This window comes from Haplochromis burtoni, unplaced genomic scaffold (assembly GCF_018398535.1).
Source record: "Haplochromis burtoni strain Fernald_Lab_line unplaced genomic scaffold, NCSU_Asbu1 Contig_218, whole genome shotgun sequence".
NCBI lineage: Eukaryota > Metazoa > Chordata > Actinopteri > Cichliformes > Cichlidae > Haplochromis > Haplochromis burtoni.
In genome coordinates, this window is record NW_024582579.1 from 304,308 (window position 1) to 329,189 (window position 24,882).

The window sequence follows — 24,882 nt, forward strand, 5'->3', positions numbered from 1 at the left end:
CTAGCATATTGACGAAGCATACTGCTACTTCCGTAAACTCGTTGATGTCGACTGCGCATGCTCTGAACATGTGCCAGTCGACGTCGTTGAGTGCGTCCTGTAGCGTAGCTTCTGATTGGCAGTCCACCGTTTTACCTCCCTCGTGGTCACGTCCTCCCTCCGTATGCTTTGTTTATACTGGGGGATGAGGAAGATGGCGTTGTGGTCAGACTTCCCAAAAGCCGGGTGTGAGACAGCTTTGTAGCCCTGCTTGTATGGCGTGTAGCAGTGATCCAAAATTCGATCCCCTCTCGTTGGACACGAGACATGCTGGTAAAAGTTTTGTGCACATGGCTACAATGTTCTACATGTGTGACAATGAATACCTGCACACATGAAATGAAATTGTTTGCTAGGATTATGTTTTTTCTCATGCCTGACTATTGACAGCAAAATAATTCTATACAGACATCCTGGAACCCATGGATTCAGGACTCTCTGTCTCAGGTGCAGAGAGAGGGGAACCCAGGGACACAAAACCTGGGGCTACTCAACTGACCAGGGGGAGATTTGGAGATGGGGACTGCAGCGGCTCCAGGTTGGAGACCCACAGGATTGTTGTAACCCCTTTGATTGCGAGGACCCTCAGCCTTCAGTGGATGAAGCTGCACATGGTACTTAGCTATACTGACCCTGGGGACAGCGTAAGGGGCAGGGGCAGGCTAGACACTGGCTACCCTGACTCCAGTCCCTTGGGTGCAGGGTTAAATTGGGCACTATCCACCCTCACGCTGTGAACAGGCTCAGAAGAAAGAGGGTTGAACTTTGAATGTCCTTGTTTCCTCATGTAAGTCTAGACCTGACATAGAGTGAGCAGAACTTGCAGTCAGCCTTTTACCGATGGGCCAGAGAGGTTGACCTATGACAATCTGGGAAATGGCAGCACTGAGCCTGGGGAACTGATTGGCAACTGCATCGAGGATAAGAGGCTGGACAGCAAGGTATACTTCTGTGTCCAAGATCTAATAGGGTGGATGAACGCTAAGGTGATGCATGTCTCAGGCATATTATTCTAGCATCCACCACTGAGGCCCACACTTCCTCAAACAGGAAGCAGGTTGCTGTGATGGCAAAGAGATGGACAGGGAGTCACTGGCAAACAGGGCTTGAGTGCAGGGGAATAGAGGCTGAATATTGACTGGAGAGGGGCTTCCGGGTGAACGGCAGGAGACAACAGGCAAAGTGAGATGCAGCGATGCAAAATCCAAGACAGTATCTGACGGAGGACTGAGGGTGGAAATGACTTTTAGGCAGATTGGAAAAAAGCCTACAAGCCTGGGGTTTTCAAAGACTACCCATCTGATCCTCCATCTGCTGTTCGATGCGCTCCAACTACTCCTCCAAGAAGTCTGGGAGTCTGTGTGTGGTCGTGTCATTCTGTCATATTTCAGGAAGAGCTAGGACCTCAATGCAGGCTCATAGGCAGACTTCAAACCTAAAACAGCCTTTTATCGAATAATAATCCAAGAAAGAAGGCAATAATTCTAGGGAAGACGTGTAACTAAGCAATACTAAACAAGGACCACCAAACAGAAACTATAATAACAGGGACCATAGAAACAGGATGACGTGACAAAGGCTATGGGAGACACAGCAGGTAATTAGGGAGAATAGACACTCCTGGAACACAGCTGTATGAGACCGGGGAGAGTAAAACTAAACACACACACACGGGGCAAGCATTACCAATAAATCCACTGCTTTATCATTCAGCAACAGTGTGGATTTCACAACTCTTTTGCACCTAGACCTCTCAATCTAAATGTGTCTTAAGTGTATCAATCCACAGCCAAAAGCTGTTTTAAAAATTGAAGCATATTTTATTAACATATGTAAGTAACAAAATTCTCCATATTAGGTCACCATGATCCATCAATCATAGAATTTTATATACTAATGATTCTACCAGCCAAGTGACACAAGCTAAGGTAGGTACTTGTGCTATATGGTTCAAGGCAGGAATGACAGGAAGAACCAAACAAGCTGTGTAATCTTATTTCATACTAGCTGGTTACTCGTTTCACATAGAAAACCTTTAAATCCTTATAACATGTATAAGTGGCGAATCAGGAGAACTCACCAACAGGCGATGGTGTGCTGCCACTGCTGGATAGGTGCTGAATCTGAAGTCTCTGAGTTAATTGTGGTGGCACCTGAGGCAGGGGGCTGATGACTGATGGGATAAGAAAAGAGTAGATCCCAGGTGTGTAGTGCTTCATCTGGGTCAGTGGGGAACTGCTGCGAGCCGGGGCACGGCTGGCCGTCTTCATCACAGTGATGATCAAATGACGTGCTGAGCACTGAATGGTCAGAGGTTTGGAGAAAATGGGAGACCATCGTATGAGCCCCTGGTTGCAGTTAATGTAACTGGAGCAGGTGTGGTACCACCTCTGCACTCCGAAGATGCATGGTGGTGGAGTTTAGTGTCATCCAGGTTGACTCAGAGACTAACCCTGTAACACAGACACATATGAACAAGGTGTGGAGTGGTCCAGTCTGCATTTCTCTGTTAATCATTTCCTGTGTCCTTGCTGAATGTTTCCTATAGGTATAAATGAATCAAGATCTTACTGCTTACATAGTTATCTTGAGGGGTTTTAGTCTTTAATTCTGGTTAGTTTTCTATTCTTTGTTTTTGTTATCTTGAGAATTGCTTTTGGTTTGTGTTTACTTCTCTGTGTTTCAGTTTAGCATAGTGTTTCCCCAGTGTTTCTTGTTAAGTCTTAGTCTCTGTCCCATGTTTGTTACTTCCTGTTTTATTTTGACACCCCTTTCTCACTTGTACTTTGTTTTAAATTATATTGTCTTCTTGTCTTGTTTCCTAGATTCTACTCACCTGAGTCTCATTTACCCCAGCTGTGTTTATATCCCCTAAGTGCCCTCTTATGTGTATTTAGTGGTGTCTTTCCCTCAGTCCTTGTCACAATGTTTGTTTTCACTTCTTGTGCCTTCCCTGCCTGAATTTCTGCATTTTTATGGGCTATGTTATATGGATTATTAATTTTTCCATCAGTTTAAAAAAAGTGAGTTTTCAGTAGTGAGGGGCAAAGCAAGATTTTGTGAAACGCTGAAATATTCAAAGCATTTGTGCTGAATTTGTATTGAGACTTTGAACCCCATCGGGGTGATTGTGGCTCAAGAGTTGGGAGTTCGCCTTGTAATCAGAAGGTTGCTGGTTCGAGCCCCGGCTTGGACAGTCTCAGTTGTTGTGTCCTTGGGCGAGACACTTCACCCATTGGTGGTGGTCAGAGGGCCCGGTGGCGCCCCAGGGTCCGGCAGCCTCGCCTCTGTCAGGGCGGCTGCAGCTACAATGTAGCTGCCATCACCAGTGTGTGAATGACTGGATGTGTAAAGCGCTTTGGGGTTAGGGACTAGTAAAAGCGCTATACAGATACAGGCCATTTACCATTTTACCCATCTCCACAAAGACACCAGTTAGCTAATTTGGTTATTTCCTCATTTTGACAATACTAATCTGAAACAAAGTCAGAGACACGACCTGCATAATTCCAAACAGAGGTATACATTTTCTTATAAAGGCATAAAGCTTAAACCGTACACCTTTTTTTGTGGTAATATTACACACATTTGGAAATTCAGGTTGGGGGTTTGACTCCCAACCAGGGCGTATGTATCCAGTAAGGGTCCCTAGGCTTGACTACAAGAACTCAACACATGGATCCTGGAATGCCTTGGAGAACTGTAGAAGATCAACAGGGCCCAAAGAGCCTTCATCAGGAACTCACTGGGGATGTGGTGAACAACACTAGAGGCAAACGTCAAGCCAATAGCACAAGTCACCATCAAGTATATAAGTGGGCAAGAGATGATGATGTTGCATATAGTTAGGGATGGATCAGGTGACCCTGAATCCTTCCTTAGTTATGCAGTGTAGGCTGCTGGCTCTCTTCCACAGCATGTCCTGTCTTCCTTCTCGCACCCCAAACGGTTGCAGCAGATGGCCCCGCCCCTCCCTGGGCCTGGTTATGCCGGAGGTTTCTTCCTGTTAAAAGGGAGTTTAGGGACTTCCGGTAATGGTGTTTACTGAGTAGACGTGTTTTAGGTCTGCTCCGCTACACGGTTCAGGATTTACCTTACCATTGTCGACTACCCAAGATCCAAATAATGTCAAAGTCAAAAGGCAAACAAGACCGAGACCAAGAAACTTTGATACCTACGGCACCTGTAACTGCAGCCGAGATTAGCTTAATGCTCGAGGAGCATAGAGCTGCATTGCTAGTGAACTTTAAGTCATCCTTTGAGGACTTGTCCTCTAAGTTAGACAATGTGCAGTCTGCAGTGCAGGACCACGGTCAACGCATTAACTCTTTGGAGTCAACATCGAATTTGACCAACGTCCGGATCAATTAGAGTCGGAATGCTTTACGCTTCGCAAAAACAACAACTGGCTAAAATCCAAGGTGGCAGACTTGGAAGGTCGCAGGAGAAGGCAGAATATACGACTTGTGGGATTACCTGAGGACATTGAAGGTCCACGCCGCACAGCTTTCTTCTCTTAGCTCCTGTATCGGAGTGCAGGTGCTTCCCTCACCGCCCGGGCTGGACAGGGCGCACAGGAGTCCAGTTCCGAAATCGGCGAAACCATGGCCGGTTATTTTGCAATTTCACCGGTACCAAATAAAAGACCTGGTAATCCGTGAAGCTCGTAGCTGAGCTTGCGGCGAGCTCAGCTACAATGGCCATAGGATCCAGCTATATGAAGATTACAGACCCAAGGTGGTGAAAAACTGAGCTGAGTTTAAAGACGCACTTTGATGTCTGAACTTTATAAGCGGGGATTTAAACCTGCGCTCCTCTTCCCGACTAAACTGTCCCACTCTCACCTTTACTTTTCACTTTAGTAATGACGCCTCTCTCTGTGACTTTCAGAACTGTCATGGTCCGTGGACTCAGTGATTTTGTGTTTGGTGTATTTATTGTTGTTCCATCCATCCATTCGCTTCCGCTTATCCTTTTCAGGGTCGCGGGGGCGCTGGAGCCTATCCCAGCTGTCATAGGGCGAAAGGCGGGGTACACCCTGGACAGGTCGCCAGTCTGTCGCAGGGCTAACACACAGGGACAGACAACCATTCACTCGCACATTCACACCTAGTGACAATTTGGATTAATCAATTAACCTATCCCCACAAGCTGCATGTCTTTGGATGGTGGGAGGAAGCCGGAGTACCCGGAGAGAACCCACGCAAACACGGGGAGAACATGCAAACTCCACACAGAAAGACCCCGGCCTGATGGTGGAATTGAACTCAGGACCTTCTTGCTGTGCGGCAACAGTGCTAACCACCGTGCCACCGTGCTGCCATTTATTGTTGTTATTATTATTATTATCATTATTATTTGTGGACTGTTTTGGGATGGTTTGTGTTTTGGTGTTTTTGGATACTGGGTTTCTGGGTTGGTGCTCCCTCTGTTGGTTCCCCTGTCTCGTCAGGTTAATCAGGTCCAGCTGTGTCTCCCACCTGTGTGTGATTTCCCAGTGTCCCTCTGTGTATTTATAGTGTGTGTCTGCCTGTGTTCCTCGTCGCGTCGTCTGTGTTCATTCACTGTGTTCCTCCGCATCTCTCTGCCCAGCCTTCCTCATCTGCCATCTCTGTACATCTCCCGCTGTCCTTATGTTTCAGGTTTGTTTGTTAGTTTTTCCTAGTTTAGGTTTATGTTCAATTCTGCCCTCACCTTTGTTATTTTCACTGTAAATAAATCTCCACTCGCATCTCCACTGCCGTCTGAGTCTTGGGTCCTCATTCTTTCCACCACACGACTGCTGCCCCAGCCGTGACAAGAACCTCTCCTCTGTTTCAAGGGGTTATTTGTGGTGGAACATAGGGTTGCTCTATATGCAGATGACTTATGAAAATACTTCTAAATTTTGGCTCTTTCTCTGGGTACAAGATTAATATACAAAAAAGTGAATGTTTTCCTATAAACCCAGCTGCACAAGAGCTTAGACAAACCGATTTTGATTTCCACTTAGCTTCTTCAGGCTTTAAATATCTAGGAGTGCATATTGCCAGTTCATTTAAAGCTTTGCGAACTGCAAATTTTAACCCTTTACTCACCTATGTAAGGTTGGCTTTTCAAAGGTGGGCAAACCTTCCTGTATCACTTCTTGGCAGGATAAATATTATAAAAATGAATATTCTACCCAAATTTCTCTATCTTTTTCAGTGTGACCAACTGTTTTTACCTAAATCCTTCTTCAAATCTGTGAATCAAATGATTTCATCATTTATATAGGCAAATAAGACCCCCGGCATTAGTATGACCTCACTACAACAGGGTAAGCTTAGTGTGGGGCTTGTTCTGCCCAAGTTGATGTTTTACCATTGGGCAGCCAACATAAAGTATACCTATTGGTTGAATAATCCTCAGGCTACTTGGTGTGGCCTTGAGGCTCAATCATGTTTCTCTTCCTCACTTTCAGCACTATTATTTTCATGCCTTCCTGTTTCCCTGTTACAATTTACAGACAACCCTGTTGTAATTGCCTCTCTAAAAATATTTTAAAGATAACACTTTTCTCAGCTTTAGTGACCTTTCTTCTTTGTATGATTTGACCTCGTATCATTTGTTCCGCTAATTTCAAGTAAGACACTGTGCATCTTCTATCTTGCCAGAGTTTCCAAGTCAGCCTCTCAAGCCTTGGTGGGAAGACTTATTCCAGTTGAAGCTTCACAGTAAGGCTCTAATATCACAAATATAGGGCTGGCATTAGGAACAGACTGAGACAGCAGGCGCATCGTGCACCACTGCCCAGTATCCTACTGGCCAATGTACAATCCATGGAGAACAAGCTCGATGACCTAAGAGCAAGGGTCACCTTCCAATGTGACATGAGGGACTGCAACATTCTGTGCTTCACGGAGACATGGCTGACCCCCACCGTGCCGGACCAGGCTGTAACTCCGTCGGATACATTCTTTGTACTCCGCGCGGACAGAACGGCAGAGTCGAACAAAACCAAAGGTGGAGGAGTGTGTTTCATGGTAAACAGAAAGTGGTGTGATGCCAGGAGCATTTCTACTCTCTCCAGCAGCTGCTCGCCACATCTGGAATTCCTGAGCATTAAGTGCCGCCCTTTCTATCTGCCCCGTGAGTTCACCTCAGTCATCGCCACGGTGGTCTACATCCCACCCCAAGCGGACACAGGTATGGCTTTGTCTGAATTACATGATGTGCTGAGTTCGCATCAAAACAAGGACCCGGGCGAAGCCCTCATTGTAGCAGGAGACTTTAATAAAGCGAACCTCGGACAAGTCATGCCAAACTTTTACCAGCATGTCTCGTGTCCAACGAGACATGCTAATTTTAAACGAGATCGAATTTTGGATCACTGCTACACGCCATACAAGCAGGGCTACAAAGCTGTCTCACACCCGGCTTTTGGGAAGTGTGACCACAACGCCATCTTCCCCATTCCTAAGTATAAACAAAACATACGGAGGGAAGAGTTAACCATGAGGGAGGTGAAACGGTGGTCTGCCCAATCAGAAGCTATGCTACAGGACGCACTCAACGACGTCGACTGGGACATGTTCAGAGCATGCGCAGTCGACATCAACGAGTTTACGGAAGTAGCAGTATGCTTCGTCAATATGCTAATGGAGGAGATTATCCCCACTGCGAGAGTCACCACATTCCCAAACCAGAAACCGTGGATGGACAGATCGATCCGCACTGCAGTAAACGCCAGGACCGCCTCCTACAACGCGGGTCTCGCCACTGGCGATATGAGCGCCTACAAGGTGGCGGTGAGAGATGTCAAACGCCGGTACCGGGAACGTGTGGAGTCCCGCTTCCACCAGGGCGACACACGGAGTATGTGGCACGGACTACGCACCATTACGGACTACAAAGCCAGGGACACTGCGCCGATCAACGCCGACTCTGCATTCACCAACGAGCTGAATCGGTTCTACGCCCGTTTCGAGGTTAGCCAGGCGGCTAATGCTATCTACCGCCTGACCACCGAGGACAGTGACGTCATCAGAAAGAGACCAGTGACCACCATCACGGAGCATGACGTCCGAGCAGCATTGAGGAGAGTGAACACAAGGAAAGCGGCGGGGCCAGATGGCATCACCGGCCGTCTGCTGCGCTGCTGCGCTGACCAGCTAGCAGGTGTGTTCACTTACATCTTCAACGAGTCCCTGGCGAAGTCTGTGGTCCCCACATGCTTCAAAAGATCCACCATCATCCCTGTGCCCAAGAACAGCAAACCCTCATCCCTGAACGATTACCGGCCAGTTGCACTGACCTCGGTAGTAATGAAGGTGTTTGAGAGGCTGCTGAAGAACATCATCTCCTCCTCCATCCCAGACACCACAGATCCGCTGCAGTTCGCCTACAGATCCAACAGATCCACAGAGGATGCCATCGCCCACGTCCTACACACCACTCTCAGCCACGTGGACAAGAAACAGGGTAACTATGTGCGAATGCTGTTTGTTGATTACAGTTCAGCGTTTAACACAATAGTGCCCTGCAGACTGTTCACAAAGCTGAGGGATCTGGGACTTAACAGCCGTCTGTGTGCATGGGTGTTGGACTTCCTCACTGGCAGAACTCAGGTGGTGAGGGTGGGCAGGTGCTTCTCCAACAGCATCACCATCAACACAGGAGCACCTCAGGGATGTGTCCTCTCGCCACTGCTCTACTCCCTCTACACTTCAGACTGTGTGGCCACCCATGGCTCCAACACCATTGTGAAGTTTGCTGACGACACAGTGGTGTTGGGTGCCATCTCCAACAACGATGAGGCGGCCTACATGGATGAAGTGAAGAATCTGGCATCGTGGTGCCAGGACAACCACCTCCAGCTGAACGTCAGCAAGACCAAGGAGCTGGTGGTGGACTTCAGAAGGGGTCAGCACAGAGACTACAAGCCCATTATCATCAATGGAGCTCCAGTGGAGAGGGTGCAGTCCTTCAAGTATCTTGGTGTCCACATCTCCTCAGACCTGACATGGGCTGCCCACATTCAGGTCCAGACCAAAAAGGCTAGGCAGCGCCTGTATCACCTACGACAACTGAGGAAGTTCAGGGTCTCTCCAAAGATCCTCAGGATTTTCTATACAGGCGCTGTGGAGAGCATCCTCACACAGAACATGACATCGTGGTTGGGAACAGCTGTGTGAAGGACCAAAAAGCTCTCCAGAGAGTGATCCGTACAGCAGAACGCTGCTGCAGGATTGCTCTCCCCCCGCTTCAGGACACCTACACCAGGAGATGCCGGACTAGAGCAGCGCAGATACTGAAGGACCCGTCCCATCCTGGCAACAAACTGTTCCAACTTCTGCAATCTGGTAGAAGGTTCCGCATCTTCCGGGCAAGGACAGAGAGACTCAAGAGGAGCTTCTATCCCCAAGCCATCCGTGCCCTAAACACACACACCCGCCCTCTCACATCATCTATAATTGACTGAGACAGGACTCTTCCAGACACTAAACCAAGGCACAATGTACATTTCAATTCCTTTAATTTTAAATATGTTTATATTGTCTATCCTGTAAAATAGTCAGATGTCTATTCATATTAATGTACAGAATTCACCTGCTTGCTGCTACTACTGCACATTCACCCATGTATATACTATATATATATATATAGTTCTTCCTCTACACCCCCCCAATTTTTGCACATGTCGAGGAGCGTGTCAGGCTACATTTCACTGTGTGTTATACTTGTATAACTATGCATGTGACAAATAAAGAACCTTGAACTTGAACCTTGAATATATACTTTAATTTGGTATCGGGCAATTACTAAACTTAATAGTCTTAAGTTTGGGGAAGGTTACTGGGACAAAGTAATTGAAAAAATTCATACCTCAGCCTCATGTATGTGTAAGACTCTCCCTTATTCAGTTTAAGACGGTATACGAGATTACACTTCTCTATCTAGACTACCTAAAATATACCCCGGCATTCCTGACCTGTGCAACAGATGCAGTACCTCCCCCTGTGATTTAACTCATATGTTTCTTACATGCCCGACACTTCAGTTATACTGCACTTTTTATTTTGAAGTGCTCTCTCATGTTTTGAGCGTTACACTCAAACCATGCCCACTAGTTGCCATTTTTGGTGTTTCTGAAGATGCCACCCTAAACCTTAGTCATAAGCAGCTGGATGTTATCGCTTTCACTTCACTGCTGGTCACGAGTAGAATTTTAGTCTTGGAAAGCTCCTCACCCTCCAGCCCAATCACGTTGGGTGGAAGATTTTATGTTCTTTTTAAAAATGGAGAAAATAACATTCAGACTCAGAGGAAATGTTAATAAGTTCTCACAGATGTGGCAGCCTTTTATTATTTACTTCAGTTCATTGAAAACACGAACAACTTACAACTTGTCTTTTGTTTTTGTTTGGGTTTTTTTTTTTTTTTTGGGGGGGGGGTTCTGTGTGTGGGTTTTTTTCCCTTTATTTTTATTTTTATTTTATTTTTTATTGGTATCATCCAAATTTTAATGGCCTAATCTGCATTGAGATATGTCTTTGTATCAGTTGGTGCTTTATTGGGCCTGATATGTCAAATTACATGTAAAAACTCTATAAATAAGGGGGGGGGGGGGGGGGGTTCCTTCCCACTGTTGCCAAAGTGTTTGCTCATAGGGGGTCATATGATTGTTGGGTTTTTCTCTGTATGTATTATTGTAGGGTCTCTCTAAAATAAATAAATAAAATTGAATTGAATTGAAGAGATGCTCTGTCTGCTGTTCTGCATAGACCTGAACCCCCTCTGAGAGATTATTTACTAGATTACTAGGCTACAGATACTGAATACAGAATGGAGCAACTGTCAGCCACCTCGTGTACATGTATGACATCAAGATGTATGCCAGGAGTAAATGAAACATCAGTTCATTGATCCACGCCACCAGGATATATAGCAATGACACTCTAATGTCATTGGTGTATAGGAGAAGTGTAGTCAGATGGTAACCAAAGAGAAGGTAGTCAGAACTGAGGGGATCGAGCTACCGGAAGGCAACATTGCAGACATAGAGGACAGCTAAGTACCTGCGCATCCCACAGGCAAATGGAAACCATGAAGAGGCCGCTAGGAAAGCTGCAACCACCAAGTACCTGCAGATGGTCAGGCAAGTCCTGAGGAGTCAGCTGGATGGTAAAAACAAGATCTGGGCTATCAACACCTACGCCCATGATCAAGCCGTCAGACTCCAACACTCAGTGACTGGACTGACACACACACACACACCTTCATACACGTCACCACCTCAAAAGCACTTATCTGCACAGTCTGTTAAGTAGTTTTATTTTGATACTCCTTTTGAGTCTCATGTCTGTTTGAAACTAAAAGAGTGCAGCTAGTTTGAGAACCCAAAAATTATAAAACAAATGGAAATCTGTTGAGTATGTTGTGTGCTCACAATCAGCTGTCTTAGGGTGTGATGAGTTCATTGAACCACTTCTGCACATAGAGAACATGCCGCTCTTGCTTGTCTGCTTCTTTGCCTTTGCAATCAAAAACAGATATTTTTGCACTTTTATAACTGTGGCTATTGTTCTCTTACTGTACTGTGTGTGTATAATTATAAGTATGCCTTGCATGTTTTTTTGTTTGTTTGTTTGAAATGGCAAATCCATCCCTAGTTTTCACTTTATTCTGTTGCCTTAACAGGCTTCATTTGTGTCTTCTTCCTGCAACCAACTGTAACCAAAACATAGACACAGCAGGCTTAAACCTCTCTGAAGAGGAGGAAGAGTATTTTTATATTCTATATTCTACATGTGAGAGAGATTGCTTGAGCAAAAGGAGGCAGTTAACACAGGCCTCTGTATCCTTGGGAAGAGCTCACTTTGTTTAAATGAGAAAGAATGGTCACCCGTCTCTCCATAAATGTACTCTGTCCATTTGAGGAAGCAACCAGAGAAATGTCTCCTGAAAAACATGTTTCTGTGTCCAAGGTGATTCCCCTGGTCTCACTGCTTCTCAGAACCACTAAAGCTTCAGAGTCTCAAGGTAGCAAGCAAGCTGCTCAGCTGTCAGGGCATTGTCACCGTCATTTCAACTCTACTGAAACTTTTTATGATTTTGCTGTCTGCACCTTCCTGGACAACAGATTTAAAAACCTGGGATTCTGTGACAAACGTTGACTGTGTAAAAGCTCGACTTCTAACTGAAATGCAGTCAGATGTCAGGACATTCATCATCCGCCACCAGCTCTTTCCCAACTCTAGAAACTACCTCAAGCTCTTCTGGAGGGGTTGCTTCATCCCCACCTGCAGCAAAAGGTTTCCATTTCCATCATATGTGGAGCCTGTTTATGTTTTTGCGGTGGCTGACCAGCATTCTGATCCATAGAGGGTGACTGGGCAGATAATGGTCTTGTAGATCTTTGCCTCGAGATGGTCTACAATCTGACACCCGTTACTTGATACCAATTCGTCCAAGCGGCTTTGGCCCTTGCCTGCATGTCAGGGAGGATATCCACATCACTACTGATCATCAGTCCCAGGTACTTACATTCATTGGTCTTCTTTAGGTCTTCTTAACCTCTGGGTGGTCTTGGGTTGATTTGTGCCATTTTTCATTGTTCGTATACACGCCATTTGCACTGTGTTGAACGGAATATAGCCAACTTTTCCAAAAAAAAGTCTGGTTACATATATTTCAAAATTCCAGTCTGACTCCCTTAAATTAGCTTCAGTGGCTGAGCTACAGATAAACTTACACTATTGGTCCTAGTGGTCGATTTGTGCCCCATTGAAACCCATTATAAACGCTATTTTCCATTCCACGGTCATTACAACCAAATAATGGGCCATCTTCCGAATGTTGGTGGTACTCGGGAGTCCAGGCCTTGGAATTGTATCTTTTGAGAAATATTTGATTTCTTTGTTTTTTGGGGCTAAAAAAACAGTGCGGCCATGTGACGAAACCGGGATATAAAGGGTTAAAATTCGCGAAATGTAATTAAAACTTGATATGAATATTTCAAGGAGAAGTAGGTCTAAAAGATTGGCCAATTTAAAGTGGAAAAAAATATTAATATATAGATATTTTATGGCACTTTTCATGGCGTGGTCGATTTGTGGCTCTAAGCCCAATAGTGTATGCATTTTTCTAGGACCCCCCAGAGGTTAATCTTCATCAACATCTTGTTGGGTGTCCATGTAATCGGTCTTCCTGGTGTTGAGTCTCCTGCCATAGTCAGCCAGGCATGTCTTCCATTGCTGCATATGGTGCCGCAGGTCTGTTCTGGTTGGATTTACCAGGAAGACGTTGTCGGCGTAGAGGAGTGACCATGGGTGAGGTGTTTGGAGATCGGTAATCTTAGTGTCCATGCAAAAGATGAACAGGAGGGGCGAAAGGGCCGAACCCGGGGGTACACCCACATTGATGGTGAGACTCCCGGGATGGGCGTCCAGGATCCGTAGAAATATCTTCATGGTATGGCATAGAAAATGGATTAGGCGGTAGTTGGCCCAGTTGATGGCATCGCCACTGGCTTTCCAAATTGTTACCGTGATGCTGTTGGTCCGGGCTTCTGGCACTTTGCCACCCATGATAATACAATTGTGATACTTTGCTGGCCAAGGAGTTTCCAGGCTCCTGCTGGGATATCTTTGGGACCAGGTACTTTTCCATTTTTCACCTTCTTCATGGCGTCTTTGACCTCTACTGTCATGATTGGCAGGACTGGGCCATGTATAGGGGTGGCACTGTGGATTGGCGGGTGGGGGAAAAAGCAAAAATAAGATTGCCAAAAATATTGCACCTACATACTACACTTCTTGGAGAAACAAAAAAGTCACAAAATACCATCACTGTATATAGAAGAATCTGCAGCACATGTAAATTATGTCACCGCTGGTGCTTTTCAGATGGGAGCACCTCATTAGCTGTATCTGTATGTGTATAAATATTATTTTGTTTTCAGCACTTTTTATTTTCAGCACTTTTCTAAGCTTACTGCAGTAAGCTTAGAAAAGTGCTGAAAATAATTCCAAATGTCATTCTTATATTTAAGGATAAATCAACATAAAATGACTTAGCAAAGAGTTAAACTACCACATGCCACTGCTGCTTTAGTCGACCTTGGAAGTGATCAAAGTCAAAAGATACGTACATTCGTCTTTCAGATGATGATGGTGGAGAGCACTGTCAAATACATTTATCCAAAATTTACCATAGCTGTTCACTTGAGTTAACATTTCATGATTGTGAAGGCCATATGATTGACATCACATTTAAAACTTTAATAGGGTCTTTTCATCTCTAATCAACATGGACTTGACATGGTTTTGGGACATTTTGACCCAGCATTTTGAGTTTGTTGTGCTTCTGTGATTTCTTTGTGTTTTAGTTTTCTGTTATTTAGCAATGAATTTAATTCTGGTCTTGCTTCTATGTATAGTTATAATCAATGTTCCCTCTAATTTTTCATGTGTCTGAGCGAACGCACAAACTCCCTGAGCGTCCCTTGGACCACTGTGAGCAACAGCAGACGTGCACTGTGGTCACGCCAGCATCCAATCCATCCAAGTTACATGTTTATTAAAATAATCAAATTACAGCATTTATGTTAGACTACTTTTAATTAACTGCTTTACATTTTTTGATTGCTCCACATGGTACATTTTTCCACCAATAGGAAAGGCTGGGTTTTTTTTTTTTGTCTTTGCTCACAGGCTTTCGAGCGTTTTCCTTATAAAACGCCGTTTTTACCGTTTCTTCCTGCAGTAAATATAAACAACAATATTGTTTATATTGCAGATATTTTTATCATAACTCTGGTTTTACATGGCCGATCAACACAATTTAAAAACTGGCAGGGATAGCTCAGTAGGTAGAGTGGTGGCCCCATGATCGGAAGGTTGGGGATTCAACTCCACTGAACAGCTACCCTGAGGTACCCCTGAGCAAGGTACCGTCCCTACACACTGCTCCCCGGGCGCTGCATTGGTGGCTGCCCACTGCTTCATTGGGTGAATGGGTTAAATGCAGAGGAACTATTTCCCTATGGGGACTAACACATACACACACACTTTGTCCGTCAGTTGTTCCGTCTGTTCTGCCAGAGGTGGGACCAAGTCATTGTTTTGCAAGTCTCAAGTAAGTCTCAAGTCTTTATCCTCAAGTCTCAAGTCAAGTCTCAAGTAATGTCAGGCAAGTCAGAGTCGAGTCTCAAGTCACTGGTGTAAAAGTCCGAGTAAAGTCACAAGTCTGAAATTTTGAATTTCAAGTCCTTTCGAGTCTTTAAAAAAAAACGAAAAAATAATGTTGCAGTTATGCTAAATGTAAATATTAGACCATGTAATTTTTAAATCTGTGTTTTTCTCAACACATGACAAAATAGTGAACTTAGAAAATATACACAAATTGTGAAATTGCACCTCTTTAAAATGCAGCTCAATTAAACCTAGCTCCAAGAATAATTTTCACCGACAGTTCTGAGATAAGCTGCATGTTATTCTTGGATGCGGTTGTAGGACCGGCTTTAAAATCGCATGACAAAAATATCATACACATTAAAAAAAACTGCATCACCAACGTAGCCTGGACAACATTTGCTAGTTAGATGAAGTCAGCTATCTCATCGTAGCATATTTATATGCATATTTATAATTATACGGTTCTTGGAGTGAGTGCATACACTCATGAAGTTTAGTAACTTCAGGTCACTGCAACAAGCCCAGGTACAGTTTACCGACGGATGGGTGCAGGACCTTGAAATGCACCGTGTAGAACGAAAGACCATCGTACGTATCATAAGTTTACCAGTCTCACAAATCGTCGTCATAAATACACATTCGTTAACCGTTTATTAATAGGACCTTTGAGCTCAATGGTAATTAATTAGTAGTGGAAATAATTTCTGGTAGCATCACAGAAATGTAGCAGTGACAATAATACTGTATGCTGTAATCGTACTGGGCAATTAGTGATACAAAACAACTGTTTTATCCTGTGAATAAAAGTATATGTTTTTGTCAATGTACCATAATAACAGAAGCGAAACGCAATATTGTGTCAGGACAATTCACTATTTATGCACAATAAACAAAGGAGCATAGCGCGACAATTTCTGTTCAGCGCCAGACTTGCTTGTAACCTATATCACCAATTATGTTATGAAAATGACGCATTAACTACAACAGCAGACTGACCTTTGTGTAAATGCTTGGAGCAGACTAACCTGTGAGCTGGAGTGTTCTGGGACGTTATATTTGGTCTTTGAATGGCTGCAATCCAGGCCATCCGTCGCCTCTTTGTTACTTCGGAAACATGGCTCGAACAATTTCTCTTCAACGACGTAATCCGATAACAACCGATCTCTTTACCCGTCGGCTTCCCGTGGCTGTCATGCGACCGGCTATTGCAGTTAATAATACAACAGCTTCTTGACATTTTTGTGTTTCTTTTTATCGCTGTGTGACTGATTTTAATTGAAAGCCTGCGTGCGCTAGTACCGCTTGCCACGAGTTCCCAGAATCCTTTGCGGTTCTACCCGTGAATGACGTCACATTTTCAATACTCTATATAATATGCATGTTAAATTTTATATTTGGGGTAAAATATCAAGTCTTTTCAAGTAAACCGGTTCAAGTCCAATTCAAGTCCCAAGTCATTGGTGTAAAAGTCCAAGTCAAGTCACAAGTCTTAGAACATTTTTTCAAGTCAAGTCTAAAGTCATAAAATTAATGACTCGAGTCTGACTCGAGTCCAAGTCATGTGACTCGAGTCCACACCTCTGTGTCCTGCTCACATCTCCAATGGTTGTACACGTTGTCATTAACGTGGCTTCACTCCACATCAGCTGCTTTGCTGGCTAAAACACCGGTGTCGGCACATAAGGACGCTGTCATAGCCTGTCAACCACGTTGATTAGCTGCGTATATACGAATGTGAATCGCATCATTGGCTGGACTTTGGAATAAGGAGGCATCGCTCTAATCCCATACGGGAGCAGCCAGTCACTCACTGACTAACACTGCAAAACAGAATTGTTAAGGTATTCATTTTAATTTCAATTCAGGTTAGATTTTTTTTGTGTGTGTGCGCAACACAGATTTTCTGTGCACAGAGACCGTGCCAGCAGTGCGCAATTGCGCAAGCGCGCAGCTTAGAGGGAACATTAGTTATAATTCTGTTTCCATGTTTTCCTGTCACCGTGTCACTCTCTGTGTCCTATCCAAGTCTGTCGTGTCCTCTGTGTTTGATTCTTAGATGTGTTCATATCTTTTCTCCCTTTTTGTTCTAAAGGGACTTTTTTGGTCCCACTGTGAAGTCCGTGTGCCTTAGTCTGCGTGTTTTCTGTTTTATTTTGATAGTCTTGCGTCCTGGGTTCAGTGTCTTTAGTTTTGCATCCTCCTGTGTCGTGTTCATTCGCCCCAGCTGTGTTCTCCGTGTGTTTCTTCTTACCTCGTCACCCTCTTCTGTATTTATGGTGTGAGTCGTCATTCATGCTTTGTCGGGTCGTCTGTTAACCTTCCCTGTACCTCCATGTCTCAGCACATCCAGGTATTTCCAGTTATTTTAGGTTTCATGCATTTAGTTCTTCCCAGTTCAGGTTTTACACTCGTTCCCTTCTAGTTCTTTCCCTCGTTTGGTTTATGTTTGTGATCAGCCATAATAAAGGCTTCGTGCCTTTTTTGCCTTTTTTTTGCAGTGGTTTGTATCACATCTATCTAATAGACTCCAGTTTGTGCATGTAAATGGAGAGTCCTCTTCACACACTGAGGTTAATTATGGAGTTCCACAGGGTTCAGTGCTAGGACCAATTCTGTTTACATTATACATGCTTCCCTTAGGCAGCATCATTAGAAGACATAGCATACATTTACACTGCTATGCTGATGACACCCAGCTCTATCTGTCCATGAAGCCAGATAACACACACCAATGAGTTAAACTGCAGGAATGTCTTCAAGACATAAAGACCTGGATGGCCGCTAACTTTCTGCTTCTTAATTCAGATCAAACTGAGGTTATTGTACTCGGCCCTGAAAATTTTAGAAATATGGTATCTAACCAGATTCTTACTCTGGATGGCATTACCTTGGCCTCCAGTAACACTGTGAGGAACCTTGGAGTCATTTTTGACCAGGACATATCCTTCAACGCACATATTAAACAAATATGTAAGACTGCTTTCTTCCATTTGTGCAACATCTCTAAAGTTAGAAATATCCTGTCTCAGAGTGACGCTGAAAAACTAGTTCATGCATTTATTACTTCCAGGCTGGACGACTGTAATTCATTATTATCAGGATGTCCAAAAAACTCCCTGAAAAGCCTTCAGCTGATCCAAAATGCTGCAGCAACAGTCCTGACAGGGACTAGAAAGAGAGAGCAGATTTCTCCTGTTTTGGCTTCCTGCTAAATCCAGAATTCAAAATCCTGCTCCTCACATACAAGGTCTTAAATAATCAGGCCCCATCTTATCTTAATGACCTTGTAGTACCATATCACCCTATTAGAGCACTTCGCTCTCGCTCTGCAGGCCTACTTGTTGTTCCTAGAGTATTTCAAAGTAGAATGGGAGGCAGAGCCTTCAGTTTTCAGGCCCCTCTTCTGTGGAACCAGCTTCCAGTTTGGATTCAGGAGACAGACACTATCTCTACTTTCAAGATTAGGCTTAAAACTTTCCTTTTTGCTAAAGCATATAGTTAGGGCTGGACCAGGTGACCCTGAATCCTCCCGTAGTTATGCTGCAATAGGTGTAGGCTGCTGGGGGATTCCCATGATGCACTGGGTGTTTCTTCTTCACTCATGTGTTAACAGACCTCTCTGCACTGAATCATATCTGTTATTAACCTCTGTCTCTCTTCCACAGCATGTCTTTATCCTGTCTTCCTTCTCTCACCCCAACCAATCACAGCAGATGGCCCCGCCCCTCCCTGAGCCTGGTTCTGCTGGAGGTTTCTTCCTGTTAAAAGGGAGTTTTTCCTCCAAGTCCGGGCCCACAGAGGGGTGTCCCCGTCATGGGACTCGCCACACCGGAACGCAATCACACCTGCAGCTGATCAGTCTCATCTCGAGAGCAGTCTTAGCAGAGCGGCTGAGCATCCATCAGCGCTGGATCATTGTTTGAGAAACTGTCAGTTTCCCAGTTGATTTAGATATCAGGAAGTGTGTGATTCTCGGCTAACATGCAGCTTTCTAACAACAGCTTTTGTGGTGTTTCCTGCAGGATCTCGGAAACAGGTGGGTCGAGCTGACGCACAGGTTTTGGGAACAGAGGAAACGCAGACACGGGCCATCATCACCAGAAGAAAATATTCTGCACTTTGTCACTCACCTCACTGTAAGCAAACAGTCTTCATTCAAAGAGTCCTGCGTGTGGGTTCTGCATCCGCATATCTGACAGATCTAGAGTAAGCATCTGGTTACCACTGAAGTATATTACCTTCCATTTGTATGGCATGCTGTATCGAACGCTGCACTGAGGTCTAGCAGGACAAGCACAGAGATGAGTCCACTGTCACTAACACTGTGATGAGTTCTGAAACCTGACTGAAACTCTTCAGAGCACAACTACTCTTTCAAGAATTTCAGCTAGAAAATGAAGGTTGAAGATTGGTCTATAATTAGCTAAAATAGCTCAAGTGATATCTTTTTAAGTAATGGTTTATTTACTGCCAGCTTGAAGGCCTGTGGTATGCAGCCATTAATAGAACTACACTGATCATATTTAAGATTGGAGCCTTAATTAATGGTAAGACGTGTCTGAGCAGGCTTGAAGAAATGGGATCTTATAGACACATTGATGATTTGGAGGAAATGATTATTATCGGATTATATCTCTGATGTGGTTATGAGTATTTATTTTTAATGTTAAATTTTTATTCAAAGAAATTCATGAAGGCGACTGTTTTGATGTAGCACTATGTAAATAAAATTGAACTAAATGCAGTTATTACTAGATCAGGTTAAAGGAAGGCTCTAACAGAGCTCTGACTCCTGGCTCGTCAGGCTTTTTCTTTTTTTACCTGATTTTTGTTTCTAAGGAAATGAGAGCCACATATATTCATTTAAAATTTCAGTAGAACAGTAGCTGTATAATGTCCTTGTAAGTGGATATCAGGCCCTTGTAGAGCAAAATCAAGTTTTTTTTTCTAAATAACCCAAACTGTGATGTCCACATATGTGAACCCAGGTCCTAGGCGGTTAATATTTTCTGCACTTGATAGTGACTTGTGCCATTGCCTTCAAGTTGGCCTCCTTTGTTGCCTTCCATGGACCCATTTAGTTGCTGCCATTAGTATCTTTAGAGAGAAGCCTTGAATGACGTTTGTTTCGGACACTGTCTTCCTCTCTGTGCCAGATTGGATGTCTGGTCAGACTCTAACCCTTCAGGGTGTTTTTTTTCCTGTGGTCTGCTCTTATGTCCACCAGTTACTTTGTGTTGTCATGGAACTCCTTTCTCCCAGATGGTTTTCATGAACGATACATGTATTTCATGTATTGTTCAAGCTCTATGTTTCCTGTGCACCCTGTGTGGATACTTGGAGAGCAGGCCATTAGTTCTCCTTGGCTCTGCTTGTCTGGTGTGTCTCTTCAGCCTAGTAACCAGTTCTGTGACCATTTGTTTTTAAATGATGATTTCATTCTTTTTTCTTTTTTTTGATACTCGATACTCAAAACGTTTGAGTATCGAGTTTTTTGTTAATTTGTTAAGTGATTCTGTTCATTGTTTCCTTCTTAAAATGTATTATAACTGTCTTCGTTTTGCTTATTATTGTTTATCAAGAGATCTCCATTTTTATTTTTACAGTCCTACAAAATTTAGGTTATATTTTAGGACTGAGTGTCTGTGTACCTCTGTCTGTTTGTCAGTGTTTTGTTTGGATGTGCTGAGTTGTTCTTCTGTTCTTAGTTTTGTTACTCTCTTTAGTTAATTCCCTTTGTGGCTCCATTCTGTTTCTCCTTCTGTACCACCTTTTTTCTCTATGTCCGCCTGTTTTCTCCTCGTGTCAACTTCATCATATCCCCCTGTTCTGTTCTGTGCCACTTCCTCATTTTCTCAATTTTTCCAAGTGTACAGCTCACCTGTTAGAATCCCAGTTTAGCCAAATCACCAGTTTAGAATCACTAGTTAGCCTAACCCCACAAACTTGATCAACATTGAAAACATTATTTTTCTGTTAAGCTTCTGCCTTCCTGCATTGTATTCCATGTTTATTAAAATTTTACATGGCATCCAAACGTTTTTGGAATTGGGTTCTACTTATCCTGTGTCGACATGGCATTTCCTTGCAGCTTTTAATAGGAAAACATACCATAGGTAAACATTGTGGTGAAAATGTTTCTAAGCACTATATGCACTGTTTTTTTTTAGAAAAAGTAAGCTGAGTCATCTGTTCTTTGGGGTTTTATCAGTTTTTCTTGTATGAATTGGTTTATATTATTTACCTAATTATCCAAATAACATTCACTCATCAATATGTTAAAGTCTTGTTGATGTTTTTGAGAAGTCATCAAGATACTTGGTTTTTCATTTAGACTCAAAAGCTAAAAATGGTGTGTCAAACCAGGACATGAGGCAGGGTAAACTGGATTACACATGTTCACAGACAGTCTCCTGAACTTCGAGGGAAGGATTCTAACATTGTTGGCAATGTTACTCTTTACAGGTTAGTGTTATTCACACAGCAGTCACTGGCTATTGCAGAGGCATCCTGCAACTTCTTAACAGTCTCCTTCAAGACAACTTTCTTCCTTCATTGTGGGAAGAAAGAAGGGGTAAAGCACTGCAAGAATAATTCATGAGGTTTAATTTTAGAAGTATAACTCATACGCTGTGGATAGAAACCACACAGCCACCGAGCACATGCTGAATAAAAATAGCATTAAAAACAGCGAGATGGTGCATAGAGAATTGACAGTTTGATAGAACCGCTCTGCACCCTGCAGTACATTCAGTAAGGAGTGCTCATTCTTTTGTTTACTTTCCTATAAAAACTAACAGTGTTAGTCTAGATATATAAGGAGAGTAGTAAGAATTTATTTCATTTTGATTATGCAGAAAATTAAAATTAAATTAAATGTTCAAATCTGAACATTTAGTTTAGTATATTCACAAAAACCGGAGCTTCTAGTTTATTGCAGATACCACTGCATCCCATTAAATGTTGTATCCTTGTTAGTGAGGTGCACACCATGCAGTACAGATCATTTTAATTTAAGTGAGATTAGTTTTAGTTTTAATTAATAGGTTTTTTTTGTATTACCAGATTTATTTTTCTGCTCTTGCTCTTGACGAAGGCGGTCGCACTTTTCTCCTCCTCCTCCTCTCTCTTAGCTTCCCTGCTTAGCTTCTTATGTCCTTTGTCTAGTCTTGTGTTTTTTGTATTACTTTTCCCTGGAACACTCTCTCACAGTCTGTTCTCTAAAACCTAAAAGAGGAATTATGGATTGGATCAACTGGTCCTTAAATGCAATTGACACCCCTTTCTCAACGAGAAGTTTGGGCTTGGGTGAGCCTGAGTGCTGAAGATATCTACCTATTCAGAACCATGAAAACAGGGTTCTGGCTGATTGGAGCTGGCTTGGCCCCGACTTATCGAAGAATTAAGAAAGCAGAACCGGCTATTCAAACCTACACAAGGCTGCCCGCTGGGATTGAAATGATGGGACGAGGCGTGAGTTTCTCAAAATGGGCTCATTGAGTGCAGCACGGATAAGATCTTGGAAAGGCTATGGCTGCTGTGAATACTCAGAATAAGATCTCTGACTGCAGACTGGATACATCTTGGAGGGGCTCGCTCGGAATAACATCTCTGAGCGCAAATTGGATGACATCTTGGGGAGGCTCACTGTGGTCCTGAGTTCTCAGAATCGGCTCTTTGAGCACAAGAATGACAACATCACCAAGCGCAAGGTTGATAACATCATGGCGAAGCTCGCGGCTCTCCAACGGGAGATTGAGAGACCAGTGTTGGACTGTAGAACTGCTTTGAAATTCATATGAGCTGTTCGCACTAAAGTAAAAACCACCATCACTTCATGCGGATACCCTTTTGGCGCCAGCTGCGGTCTCAAGGCTGGAGCCGAACAACAACACCCTGAAAACGACTGTGTTTAGTCTGTTCCTTCCCATTCCATGCAAGGCCACCTGGGTTGGCTGGAAGACTGTTTACTGAGCCTGGCAGGGCGAAGGACACTGTCTCAGCTGAACTCTGGACACGCCCACACATACATATACACTGATATGCACACACTCATCCCCCCTCCCTTTCCAAACGCCTTCGAGCTTGTTCCCTCCTGGGAACACGGCGGGTCTGAGCCCACGCTGGAATGGTAGCGCTGGGCAGGATGGCTGCTGTGTTTGCTTCGGATTACTCCTCACCCCCCACCCGACCCTGTGGCTTGTCACGTGTTCCATAATGTTGTGCTGTGGACATTTATGTGCTTTTTTGTGCAGAGGAGTTTTTTTGTTTCCTGTTCTCATGCTGTCCTCCCAGGAGCCCAGCATGAGTAGAGGTCTCTTTTTTTCCTCTTGTACTTTCCCATTGTAGTGTATATTTCAGTGTTTTTTCTGTAACGCTACCGATCTCCGACCTGTATCCCCATGTGATGTCTGTGTTGTGTGTGTAAGGTCGGGGGGGGGTCCTATTTCACTGCAGGGCAACCTGCACGTGGCGAATAAAGCCTTGATTGATTGATTGATTGATTGATTGATTGATTGATTGATTGATTGATTGATTGATTGATTGATTGATTATCTTCTCTATTTGAATGGAAATTTACAAAATGTACTTACTTGTAATGTCTCCTACAGGGACAGCTCCATTCATGAATTTCCTCTGTGGTCTTCCTCACTCCTGCCTGGCAGCTCCATATTCAACATCCTGTGTCATCAGAAAAGAGGAGAATACTTGTTCACAGTACTGTAACTCTACATTTTTGTTTCTTTATCTGACAACCACAAAATGTAAAGGGCAGAAATCTTGATAACCTTACATAGCAACACACTCCAGCTGTGGCCAAGTGTTTGCTCAAAAGGGGTTGTTTGATTGTTTTCTCCGTATTTACCATCAATAAAGTTCATCCTGTATGTAATTACTAATAGGTTACATTCTATAGGAATCTTTTTTTCTTTCTTTGCCTCTGACACATTCATTCACCCACCAAAATCACTGAATTTAGGTGTTCCAGTCACTTCCACGGCCACAGGAATCATAATTCAAGCACACAGGCATGCAGACTGCTTCTATAAACATTTGCTGTCAGGAGCTCAGCGAATTCCAGTGGTACAGTGAGAGGAATAGTGATAGTCCTGTGAATATGCCTTGCTACTAAATACTTCACAGTTAACTGTCAGTGGTATCAAAAGAAAGTAGTGATTGGGAACAAAACCAACTCAGCCACAAAGTGTTAGGCCACTTGAACTCACAGAGCAGCGTCAGCTGGTGCGTAGGGCACAGTTTGCTAACTTTCTACAGACAGGATCACTACAGACCTCCAAATGTTATGTGGCCTTTAGATTAGCTCAAGAAGAGTGGATAGAAGGCCACCACAGGACTCTAGAGCAGTGAACATGTGTTCTCTGGAGTGAAACTTCACTGACAATCCAATGGACAAGTCTGGGTGTGGACAGCAGTACTACTCTGACTTACACTGTACCAAGTGTAAAGTTTGATGGAGGGGGTGGGAGGGTTATGGTGCGGGGCTATATGACTGAACTCATAAACAACAATTCTTTTTTTTATAGATATGTGGTCCTCAGAGGACAACCACCACAAACATGTGCTTTATACAGTGGGGCAAAAAAGTATTTAGTCAGCCACCGATTGTGCAAGTTCCCCCACTTAAAATGATGACAGAGGTCAGTAATTTGCACCAGAGGTACAC

The 24,882-nt window shown here is 43.7% G+C and overlaps 1 protein-coding gene across 1 annotated transcript in view; it reads right to left on the reverse strand.

The window, feature by feature from the left end:
* The window catches only part of LOC102303274 (retinoic acid receptor beta), a 233,951-nt gene extending 210,077 nt beyond the window's left edge, over positions 1–23,874 (reverse strand). Inside the window, exons 1-2 of the mRNA XM_042226584.1 lie at positions 23,792–23,874; positions 2,120–2,492 (exon numbers count right to left, since the gene is read on the reverse strand). Coding sequence (XP_042082518.1) covers positions 2,120–2,309 — 190 coding nt within the window. The 5' untranslated portion in view covers positions 2,310–2,492; positions 23,792–23,874. The remainder of the gene's footprint in view (positions 1–2,119; positions 2,493–23,791) is intronic.
* Positions 23,875–24,882: the final 1,008 nt, after the last annotated feature.